The sequence below is a fragment of the Mytilus trossulus genome, chromosome 1, assembly GCF_036588685.1.
Source record: "Mytilus trossulus isolate FHL-02 chromosome 1, PNRI_Mtr1.1.1.hap1, whole genome shotgun sequence".
NCBI classification, from domain to species: domain Eukaryota; kingdom Metazoa; phylum Mollusca; class Bivalvia; order Mytilida; family Mytilidae; genus Mytilus; species Mytilus trossulus.
Window position 1 is genome coordinate 101,436,112 of NC_086373.1, and position 12,679 is coordinate 101,448,790.

The window sequence follows — 12,679 nt, forward strand, 5'->3', positions numbered from 1 at the left end:
AAGGGATTGCAACATTTTGTGCTACGTATGATTCCTGATCTACTATGCTGTTATTGCTGGAATGCATATATTTTAATTTTATCCAACCTTTTTTGTTAATTGTTATATATTTGATATATATAAAAAAAAATTAAAGAGATATAGTAAGATTGATAATGAGACAACCATCCACCAGAGATCAAAAGAACGGGAGCGAAAACAAATGTTAAGCACTAAATGGCATTAACAAAAGCTTTGAAAGAAATATTAAAAAAATCAAAAGAGAAAACTTATGGTTTTGTGTTTACAAACGAATAGCAAATCAGGGAGACATCAACTAGCGATAACCACTGAATAACATTAAGTTTTTAGTTTTTAACGCTCGTTTGCATTCATCTAATGGTATGAAATTACAAATGCCGTATTAAGCACAACTTGTTTTGAATTTTGTGTCCTCAATGCCCTTCTACTTTGTACTTGTTTAGCTTTATAACTATTTTGATCTGTCCGTCACTGATGAGTTTTGTGTAGACCAAACGCGCGTCTGGAGTATAACATTATAAGCCTGGTACCTTTGCTAACTATTTGTTTATCGAGTATTGCACCTTCTTAATGTAATTCACAGTTGGAAGTCTGCTTTCCTGTCTAAGTACCGGGTGTTTTTTTCTTATTTTTATTATAATGTCCACTTACACTTTTTTATATGCAGTTTTTACAACCAACTACTGCAAAAAGAAGTGATGTGATCACTTTGCATATAAATGACAAGGGGAACCGATAATTGATCCCCTAGAAGGAATTGAATACTTGTATTTCAATACAATAAAGGGAAACAGTGTAGTGGTTTTTTTTCCTAAACAAATGCAGAACGTCTTAATTGATATATATTCACCTTTTTAACTTTTGAAAATCAATTCTATGAAAGAGATACTGATACATGCATATGCATGGGTATGTCACAAACTTTAAGCATAATTTTTCCTAAAAACAGGAAAAGAAGTTTGTTAAAAATTGTAAGGTTAACGGGAAATTTTATTTCGTACATTTGTTTTTGTTACATCCGGTGAAATGAAATTTTTCGTTTTGAAATTGTAGTCTTATTCCCATTTTCTATGATAAATGCTGCAGATAAATAATCTTTGAGGTCAGAAATCGTCAGCAGTGTATCGATTGTTGGTTAATTTTTAGAGGAATATTCTATATCAATGCTCTTCAACTTTGTACTTATTTGGCTTATAAATATGTTGATATGAGTGTCACTGATGAGTCTTGTGAAGACGAAACGCGCGTCTGGCGTACTAAATTATAATTCTGGTACCTTTGACAACTACTTCCATTTTCACAAAGAACAATATTTAATGAAATGTACTTATATTTCATACAGCACACATTGATTTGTTATATCGAAATATTTTCATTAGGAAATATCACAATTATGCATAATTTTATTCTTTAAGTGATATAAGTAAAAACAAATAGAATTCCATTTGGGTTATGATAATAGTCAAAATTACTTGAAGATGTTCTATGCGTATCTATCAGATTAACAAGCTAGTGGTTATCATTATAACTAATTACTTATGATAACGAAATGAGATATTTTCTTGATCACCCCTGATTATTACACAATAAACATAATGTGGTTATCTTGTAATAGACACAACAAGCGCTGCACAGCACTGAAATACCGAAAGTGTTTTGTGATAACTTCCTACTTTTTACTGATTTGTGTAAATAAATAAAATGTTACACGTCACCATTAGAATAAAGATGTAATTGTTTAAAGGATTATTAAAGGGTTTTCTGTCTAATAAGAGTAACTTATTTAGACGAGTTATATATATATATATATATATTATATGTATATTCATTTATGTCTATGATGGTGTAGATTGTTCATGTAATTTACAAGTTATTTTCGAAGCATTTCAAGAATTAGTGAAGTCAGACTCACTTTTTTTTACACTTTTTCTTTAATGATTTCGATTTTGTTTGACAAATCGTTTTGTAAGTGTGTTCTTACATATTTTATCTGACTAAAACAAGAAAATTCCCTGTACTGTTGTGTCCGTTTTAAATTCCACGAATTAAAAGTTTTATAGATAGTTTGTTTTATAGAAGCTGTACTTTTTTTATATATAAAAAGCAACAGTAGTTTACCGTTTACCGTTACCAGTATATCTTTAAATAAAACTGCAACTTCTTTAAAATTTCAAAATCTCATTACAGATCGATGTTAATAAATTCAGGAAAAAAAAGGAGGCGTGAACAATTTTGAACATTGCATTTTCTTTTGACAAGGACGATTGTTATATTGTGTCGATAACTTATTTCGTCCTTTGAAAATAATGTGAGAATGCATCACCTAACAGCTAAATCATCTTAAATGTATAAATTTGATCAGTCTCGTTGGCTGGATAGCTGCTTTAAATTTGATCTACCAACATTTCTTTTTGTTAACATTGCTCTTCAAATCTTCTTTTCATCAGTTACAGCATCCTCCAGACCAATGATGGATAGTAAGAAGATGAACATAGCTAATGACCAGCTTGCAGCAAGACGTAAAGCGGCACAAATGTTAATTTCGGTTGTTGTGGCGTTTGCTGTATGTTACTTTCCAGTTCATTTGTTAAATATACTCAGGTGAGTAATGTCTGAGCCTAAAATTAATAGACAGCAATAGTTTCAGTCAATTAAGTACAATATTGTACAATTAATTTGTGTATACGATTGGCTTTATATTGCGTTAAAATTATCCATACAGTTAAGATTGAAGACAGTTGATATAGACTGACATTTAATATTCTAATTACCATCGTATACGATAAATACCAAGACCTACTAATCATTGAAAGAAAACGAATGGTCTTCGATTTCTGTAATTTTAAAATAAATCTTACAAAATTATCAAGATATCATTTCATTTAAAACAACATCGTTGTATTTCAGTGTAGTCTTACCATTTATATAGTCATCAATACAATATGTAATTACTGTTTATAGCAAACATTAGTACAAATTAAAGGCTCGTGTTAAAAGCTTTCGCTAGCCATGGGACAAGTTTCTGACTTCTTCCAACAGACAGGCTTTTAAGTAAACAATAAATTTAGAAAAATACATGTTTTGCACAGCATCGACAAGATCCTTATTCGAAAGGTCTCGAATCGTGCCAGCAATAAGTGAAATATATCTACCAATCTGTAAGCAAACACAATTGTTCTTGTTCTTTCAAAGAAGTAGCTGGTCTACGCAAGAATTTAACATAACCACTTAACAATTTACTATAAATTATAAATTTATAACAATTCTTCATTTTTGTTGATTAAAAAAGTTGATTTTAAAATAATTGATTTTAGTAAATTGAATGCATGTGCAGGATAAACCTGACACTGTGATTATATTCCCCGCTTTGTTTTTGATCACCACGACAAGTCGGATTCTTAATGAACCACAAATGACTTTTTGCAAGTCCTTCGTTTAACCCGGACAAGGATTGAACCAATGATATCCGATATCTGAAGAAATACACATGTATCTGCAAGCAAAGGTCGTTGTATTTATAACTTTTTCAAATTTCAATTACACTCCAAAGATATTTTGTTTATATCGAATCGAGGTTATAAATGAAATGTATATATTCAACTGATAAGTAATATATATAAATATATATATATATTACTAATTAAAAAAAATTCCACTTATTAAGAAAGTGAGTGAAGTCCGGCAGTTAGTGACCGGCTGCCAAAGCATTTTCCGTGGAATAAATTATGAACCGTTCAACAATTGTTTTTGATTTAAATATGTGTCTGCTGATCACAAAATAGAGACCAATATTAACTGATAGATTGGAAAATGTGCACATAACGTGACAATGAAAACATCTTGAAGGCGACATTCATTCAATTACATCAATTTCATGTGTTTTAGACGTTTTAGTTTATTTGTGATAAGCTCAAGAATAAAGTAAATCCGTTTTACTGTCAACATTGGTAGCGGATTGTACTGCTATTTTATCTGTACCTGCACAATACTATTTTTAGCTCACCTGGCCCGGAAGGGCCAAGTGAGCTTTTCTCATCACTCGGCATCCGTCGTCCGTCGTCGTTAACTTTTACAAGAATCAGACAACCCGTTGTTAGGTTGCTGCCCTGGAATTGGTAATTATAAGGAAATTTTGCTGTTTTAGGTTAATATCTTGAATATTACTATAGATAGAGATAAACTGTAAACAGCAATATTGTTCATCTGAGTACAAATAAGTCAATATGACCAAAATGTGTCCTCCTAAGAAGTTATTGCCCTTTATAGTCAAATTTTAACAATTTTTCATAAAATTTGTAAATTTTCACCATCATTTTCCACTGAAACTAACTGGACCAAGTTCATTATAGATAGAGATAATTGTAAGCAGCAAGAATGTTAAGTAAAGTAAGATCTACAAACACATCACTATCACCAAAACACAATTTTGTCATGAATCCATCTGTGTCCTTTGTTTAATATTCACATAGACCAAGGTGAGCGACACAGGCTCTTTAGAGCCTCTAGTTATAATTTACTTGGCTTCTTTTATTGAGAGAAAAACTGAACGATTAATCATGTTTTGTTTTTGTCGTCACTGTTTTGTAAATTATGAATGGATTGACTATGTTACGCCTGTTTTCAATTTGCGCACCTGTTAGAATTGATGTTCCGACAAAACGATTGGCATGATGAGTTTTAAATATGTGAAACTGCATCTGTAATGATAAAACCATTTGGTCTTATATTAAGGCGCTGCAATCGTTGAATAATTAAGACAGATCTTTTACGATGATCCGATAGCTTTAAAATGATTGCGGTTTTTTTTTCATTTCATGGTAGGTAATCGAAACTAATGAAAGAAAGTAGAGAAGCCAAAATGGTTATAATTATAAATTTACATGTTTAATCACTTTAACTTTGATGTCTTTTTTCTGACATTGAGTCATCATAGAGTTAATCTATACATACACTGCCTTTTATTCCCTAACTTGACCTATATAAAGCACGTAAAAAAACATATATGAAATTGCTTTCAGATAGAATTCCCTTTCGTTATTGCATATACAAAAATCTCTATCTTGTAAAGAAGTATATGTTTCAGTGGTAATTACCAACAAATAAGATGGTCTTAAACGTATGTTATACATGAACTAATATATTTCTCTTACAATCGATCGTCTTATCTTCTCATCTGCATTTTAGAACTGTTCATCGTCATTTATGCTGGATGCTTCAAGCATTACAGATATAGGCGGACACCATTTTGGTCAAATGTCCGTTACTAGAGTTTATTGGATGTTTTCGAATTGTCACAGTCAGTCCTCTTCTCAGTGTTCTTTACATTGTACGGATATTTTAAGAACCGATAATAAAATATGTTTGTTGTTCGTTAGGTAGTATTTGCAGTATAATTATAAGAAGTGCAAAAAAATTAGATGGTAAAGAATCACTTTACTACAATATTTGATTTTGTTACAGCGTCTTAACCTTTATGAAACAATTATCATGACACTGTACATGTAATACTTGAAACATATTCAATCGGTTCTGTAATGAATTGACAATAAATTTAACTTTCACCTCTGATACCAGTTAGGCGGATGATTTGAAGGTTGACAAAGGGTGTGTTAGGCAAATTATTCTCAACATGTTTTGATAGGAGTGAAAATAGAACACAGAATTACACTGCAGTTTTAGCTTATATCTGAAAAATGAAACAGTTAGAACAAAACGTACATATGATAAAAGTGATTAAGGAGAAATTATATATAAACTGATATTTTCAGAAAAATCAGATAAACTATGTCTCTGAAATGTCCCCTTGAGGCCAATCTTGCATATTTTTGTTTAAACTGTATATAAGGAGAAACCTTAACAGTTAAACTTTGCAGTCAGCTTTTTACCTGGTTTATGTATTTTGGCGAAAAATGGAAAATATGAATAGAAATTGTAAATAGCAATTATGGTCAGTACTATAGGATCTACAAATAAATCAACATCATTGCAATCGTAAGCCGACTTCTTATATCAGTTGTTTATTCTCCTATAATAACGATTTTCACCATTTTGGCGCTCTAATCTTCGATACTATAACAGAGAAACTGAATTCAACAAATATGTTAACCTTCCGAATTCATCAAGAAACTTCCTTTACGAGTTATGGTCCTTCAAAACTATTAAACATATTTCAATTGTTAAAAGATCGTAAAAGATGTGAACAAAGCCGATTTAATCAATTAAAGACTTCTTTTACAATTATCCCCAAAGTATAGTAACTGTTAAGTGCAAAAATAAACAGCATGACTAATCCTACATTAAAATAAAGTTAAAGCAAGAAGCCATTAAATTATATCCAGATGGTTTTTACTGTTGCATCTTTTCCAAGATGAGCGTTTAGGGTTTCGACTTTTTTATTTTTAATTCGCATATGCAATAGTTGTTTACGTCATACTGTAATTGCAAAAATCTTATACACTGTATGATTTTCATGTCTTTTTCAAAGTGCCAATACATTGGGTTTTGTTTAAAAAAAAACAAAAAAAAAACAACATAATTCTGAAATCTAATTATCAAGAAATATTTTTTTCGAGTTTAAAATATGATCGAATCCAAAAAGTTTAGATATTGGTATTTTAGGATATTTGGGTGAATGTATGTGTAAAAGCGTTCTTTATGTTGTAGGTATGCAGGGGTTCACAAGTCCATACCAGAGAATGGTTTTAGGGCTTACAATTACATTGCACATTGGTTGCCTTATCTGAACAGTTCCACAAATCCAATCATTTATAACTTCATGAGTGGTAAGTACAGTTCGTATATTTTCTTATTTCATTGCTTTGATATGAGACTTTATTATCTTTAATTGCAACCATAGTTATTTAAGGTACCAGGATTAAAATTTAGTACACCAGACGCGCGTTTCTTCTACACAAGACCCATCAGTGACGCTCATATCATAAAGTTATTAAGCCAAGCAAGTATAAAGTTGAAAAGTATTAAGAATCCAAAATTCCAAATAGTTGTTCCAATACGGCTGAGGTAATCTATTCCTGGGATAAGAAAATCCTTATTATTACAACATTATTATGAAAATGTCTAGCTCTAATTTTCAGAAAAAATATTTCATCATTTTTCAAAATGCAATGCATATTTGACAGGTTGTTGAACTACAACATAAATTGTCAATCAAAATGAAATTATATGTCAACTGAAAAAAACTTTCTCACAATTAGATCTTAGGGTTTTAAAAAAAGTTTGATTATTCTTCCTTTCTGAATAAAGACAATATAATGGAAGAACTAATCGAATATGACATAATTTCCTTATTTCTTTATTCCCAATAAAATAACTAAACACAAAATAAAATGACGAATGTCTATAAATTTAAAGTTTATTGTATTTTATCATTTATAAACAAAGTTGTTATGTGACGGCACACATATCTTGTTCAATAGGTTATCATTGCGCAAAGACCTTGTTTTCATCCGAATGTTAATAATGTTTTACATTAAATCCATTGCATGTTGGATGTAATTTCAGTTTCAGATACATGATTTTTCATATGTTGGTATTGCCTTGGAATTAGCTTTCGTAACTGCGAGTAATCTTGCTACTGATTTCAAAATCTTTTGTCAAATATGGGTAGGCAATATGTGCTATGGGGGCTTTCATTATCACTATTATATATATATATATATATTGATAGTTTCATTGTTTAAACATATCGTAAGCACAATAAGGGGAACAAGAGAAGTAGAAGATACGAAAACAAAACTGAAATCCATACGGTGACGTTTTTAGTTTACCGTGCAGCTCGTTATATTGGTTATACTTTTTGATACATCCATTGATGTTGATAGATACACTACAGTATCATAGTTTTTGAATACTTGAAAAAGAATTTCAAATTCCACTATTATATATTTGTCGTGGAAGGTGTTCTACATAAATGTTAGGTATTTTCAGAGAACAAACAGGTCACGTCAGATCAACAATAGATATCAAAATCACATTTGTTGTGATTGCTGGTTTGCTTCATTGAAGTTATCGCCTAAAAATAATGACGTCGCATGCTTTCAGATACTAAAATAGTAAAAATCAAAGATTTGGTTAGAGTAACTCACTTTAAAATCCATCCAGTACTTTTGTTCTAATTACACTGCTTTGAATAAACATTGGTTTTACAACATAAAATTGTCTTGAAGCGGAACGGTTGAAACATGAATTTAAAATCATTTCTAAGTATCATTGGAAAAAAACTTTATATTGCTCCATCACACGAAAGTTTTATCATGATAAATATGTAAATACACAATGAATTTGAATGTAAGATAAAAGTACTAAAAAGGTTCTATGGATAAAAATTAATTTCAAACACATTAAAAGTGCAAATGAGACAAATCTGTGGCGGCTTTTTTATGTGGAACATTGTACATTTGTCTGAAGAGGCGACGAGAAACAGACATCTGTATTACTGAGTAGGCGCTTCAATATCTTATTTCATGTTTCCGAAGAATCCTGACATTTAACTGTTGGTTATTGTTCATTTATAACTTTCACAAGTATTTTAATCTGACAGTTAATTTCTTCGTTAAAACAATAATATGTCACGACATTGCAAATGATGTCAAGTAGATAAATAAAAATTCCATTTTATCATGATTTTTTTTCAAAATAATTCTATATTTCTGCGAAGTCATTTGGCTTAAACACTTGTTTTTGTCATCAAGATTACAGCTTTTGAATTTAATAAAAAAAGACAAAACAAGACAAAAAAGACAAAAAAAGTTTCGAACAAACTACTACCCCTTCTCGGGAAAGAAAACCTATAAAAAAAACACCATTAAGAAAATACAAAAGAAAAATAACATAAAAAACACACCAAAATAATCAACGAGAAAATATAATCAGCATCACACAACAAAATTGTGGCGAAGTTGTTTATAATGTAGCAGGATGGATGACTTCTATTTACGGCATTCGTAATAGATACGTCATATCAAAACTGGTTAAAGAAAGAATCTGTGTTTTCCTTGTTACAGCATTGAGAATGCGCTTTAATTGGTTTAGGATATATACTTTAAAGGTGAATGGTGTTTTGAATGATCAAGAAATTTCTGCCTTAGTGGTTTTATTTAATAGGATATATTAATACATTTTGTTTTTAATAGGTTTTTTAAAATGCGGGGGCATATTGGTTTATTCTTGTCTCTTGTTGCATCCTTCTGTCCGCATATACATTTCTTCAGCATGTTTCTTAGCTATAGCTTCAAATTTTTTTTGGTGTCAAGCTTCACTTTGTAATATCATATCATGTGACAGGTTATATGCAAGTCTATATTTTTCTTCATTTTGGTTGAAGACTATTGTCAATTATTGTTGTCGTTGTATCGTTCTTTTCCCTCGAATTGACTCGGAACTTCCCATATGACACTTATCAACGAATGTGTTCTCGTCGTTCCTTGTTTATCTCAGCCCGAAGTAGATCACGCCTAGTTGGATTTTGTTTCTTAGAAATTGCTACAATGTTATACTACTTAAATGCTCCATTACTTCCTTGACGCTTATTTCTACAAAAAAACGTCGTGTTCGAATTTGAAATATTTTTGGGGTTGTCGTTTTTCACGATAACACCAAGTCGTAACTTGTTTACTATATGGAGGGTTAGAATAAATGAGCGCTTACATTTCATTTCATCTTGATTTTCTTTTGAACCATAATAATTCAAAAAGACTGTAAAAAAAGGTTGAACATGCTCCAAGACATATACAACAATAAATGACAAACACGCGAGCAGAAAATTAAAGAGCATATTTTTTTTACATGGTTAATGGTCACATCTGGCTATATATATACTGGTTATCAACGGTACCAGGATAATAATTTAGTACGCCAGACGCTATGATTCACATTAAGCAAAAAATGACTGTAAGCATCTACCAAAGGTCAACCATTTGCATTATGGAGACTTGAACACATTTTATTTTTTAAACCTTCTCTTTAAATGATATTTCGCTGTTGGTTATAACACATGAACTTAACGACCTGTTTTCAATAGTCATCTTTTCGGAACTGACATGTTTAATAACCACTAAGAAACTATGGTTTCAGGTCCCTCGGCCAGAGTTGACCCTTAACTGACATTTATAAATGGTTTTTTTTCAGGAATGGACAATTCAATTTTGCTACATATGAAGAGTTATTTTAGTTATATATCTGTTAATGGTTTCTAATTGCTTTATTTTTAGCTAAGTTCAGAAAAGAGTTCTTTCTAGCATGTCGGTGCTCGTACAGAATAACAGAGAGAAGTTCAAGCAGACCAGGAATGACCTTCTCAAGTACACATTACAGTAACCATGAAGGTCAAAGACACAGTTGTCATACTGAGCAGATTTCCTTGACAACAGTTAGATAAAACAATGTATAATGATGCACTGTGGTCATTTTTATTCAGCATATCATACTAAAGAGGTGCAATTACACAAATGTGTCTGTGCTTACCTTGAAACTTGATCCTTTTAGCGAGATATTTATGTAAAGCCATCAACCCAAGTTTCACTATTCTAACGATTGCATGTATCCCAATAGTCGAGTTGATCAAAGATAAAATCAGTGATATTAGGTGACAAGTGCTTATAAAAATTACGCAACCCATCATACAATGATAACTGTTATCCCTCTGGACCCAAACACCTCCAAAATTAAGAAGAAAAAATCAAGAAACATTTGTTCATATTTTAGACCAAGATAAGTTCATATCCACGTTATTCCTAAACGTATTTAAAATTCATGTTTATGATCAGCGATGTTTTCGCTAGGGATACATTTACGTTAGATGAAGCCACTTCAAATGATTTTTATACCGGATTATGAGTAAATGTTAGTCTTAAAGGTATGGTTCAACTATAAATAGATTTTTTAAGGAAACATCGGTTATCCCGTGTCTCAGACCCCGGAGTAGTTCCACGACACATACATTCCAAACAATAGGCCAAGGCTGTGATTTGCAGTTATATCTATATCAAAAATTTAGTGCTTTGAAAGATAACATACCACAGCTGATCAATTTCCGGTGATATATTACTTTTTAATGAAACTAATAGTGTATTCCTTTTTTTTGTCTGAACCATTAACATTGTGCGATACAAACCTGTTATGTATTCTCTTACTTATATAATTCTTTTCAAATGCTTTTTGGAACCTGAATAATTTATGTTTAATGAAAGTTTTATTTATTGTTTCAGACTGTAAAGATCACATGATTAATTTATTAATGTTTTTTGGTAAAATATCCTGCATTTGGGTATTCAGAGTGGTTGTATTGTGTTAATATATCATACCTAAATGATCGCCATCCACTTCATTTGAACTTCTGTTGATAGTTGTTTCATTGAAACTTTATTTATACCAAAGGCTATTGTGAAATCAAAACAAGTATCACAGATTTTGTAACCGTTTTTTGTTCCCGTCATAATCATCATCTATTTATTCCCAGTGTACAAAATCAACAGGTGTTTTTCTTAATCTTACAGATTATGGAGTTCTCGTGTAAATTTAAGGAAGCCTTCAACAGTAAAAGACACAACAAGTTTTTTTTAAATTCCATGGATAATTCTTAATAAAATTGAGAATGGAAGTGGGGAATGTGTCAAAGAGACAACAACCCGACCGTAGAAAAAAAACAACAGCAGAAGGTCACCAACAGGTCTTCAATGTAGCGAGAAATTCCCGCACCCGGAGGTGTCCTTCAGCTGGCCCCTAAACAAATATATACTAGTTCAGTGATAATGAACGCCATACTAATTTCCAAATTGTACACAAGAAACTAAAATTAAAATAATACAAAACTAACAAAGGCCAGATGCTCCTGACTTGGGACAGGCGCAAAAATGCGGCGGGGCTAAACATGTTTGTGAGATCTCAACCCTCCCCCTATACCTCTAGCCAATGTAGAAATGTATATAAAGGAGACAACAATTCTACACAATAACAAAAAAAATAAAAATACTTCTTATGGTAAACCAGTCGATAGATTTATCATGTTAACCTATTTGGATATTTAGCCACAAAATGTCCAATACTGTATGCCATTTGCCGTGATCTACGTTTCAATATCAGCGATGACTGGACATCATAAAATCAAGGTTAAATAATTTCACTTTTTCCCTGTTGGACTCTAATTGTGATATACATGTATTAAGTGTTGTAAATGTGACAATATTACAATAAAGTAGTTGTTATTTTATGACTGAATGTGTTTGATAAAAATGTATAAGTAACATCAAACACAGAGATGCAATGTACCCTTAAATCTGACTAAAAAAAAAAGATGGTTATTGTTCACACTGAAGGGGAACACCACGAAATTTGATGGTCAAACCAAAGAAATAATAGCCAACAATGTTCAACTTTGTGAAGCAAAAAAACCTAAAAAGGTATTCCCCGAAAAGGATTGATTGACATCTGAGAACACGTATCACCAGTAATTGACTCTGCAATCATTGAAATATTTAATACATGCGAATACCCAAATAGATAAGAAATGCGCATTCATGAATAAATACTGGAAAATGTTTGTGAATAAAACGTGTATTTTCATGTAGTTCACCTTATAACAGGCTATTGATGGCTATGGATGGAGAAAACAGATCAAACTCCATAAGATTAAAATACGGGA

The 12,679-nt window shown here is 31.2% G+C and overlaps 1 protein-coding gene across 1 annotated transcript in view; it reads left to right on the forward strand.

Moving 5' to 3' along the window:
* LOC134693991 (orexin receptor type 2-like) overlaps window positions 1-12,250 on the forward strand; it is a 52,784-nt gene extending 40,534 nt beyond the window's left edge. The window contains exons 3-5 of the mRNA XM_063554976.1: window positions 2,469-2,622; window positions 6,685-6,803; window positions 10,251-12,250. Coding sequence (XP_063411046.1) covers window positions 2,469-2,622; window positions 6,685-6,803; window positions 10,251-10,417 — 440 coding nt within the window. The 3' untranslated portion in view covers window positions 10,418-12,250. The remainder of the gene's footprint in view (window positions 1-2,468; window positions 2,623-6,684; window positions 6,804-10,250) is intronic.
* Window positions 12,251-12,679: the final 429 nt, after the last annotated feature.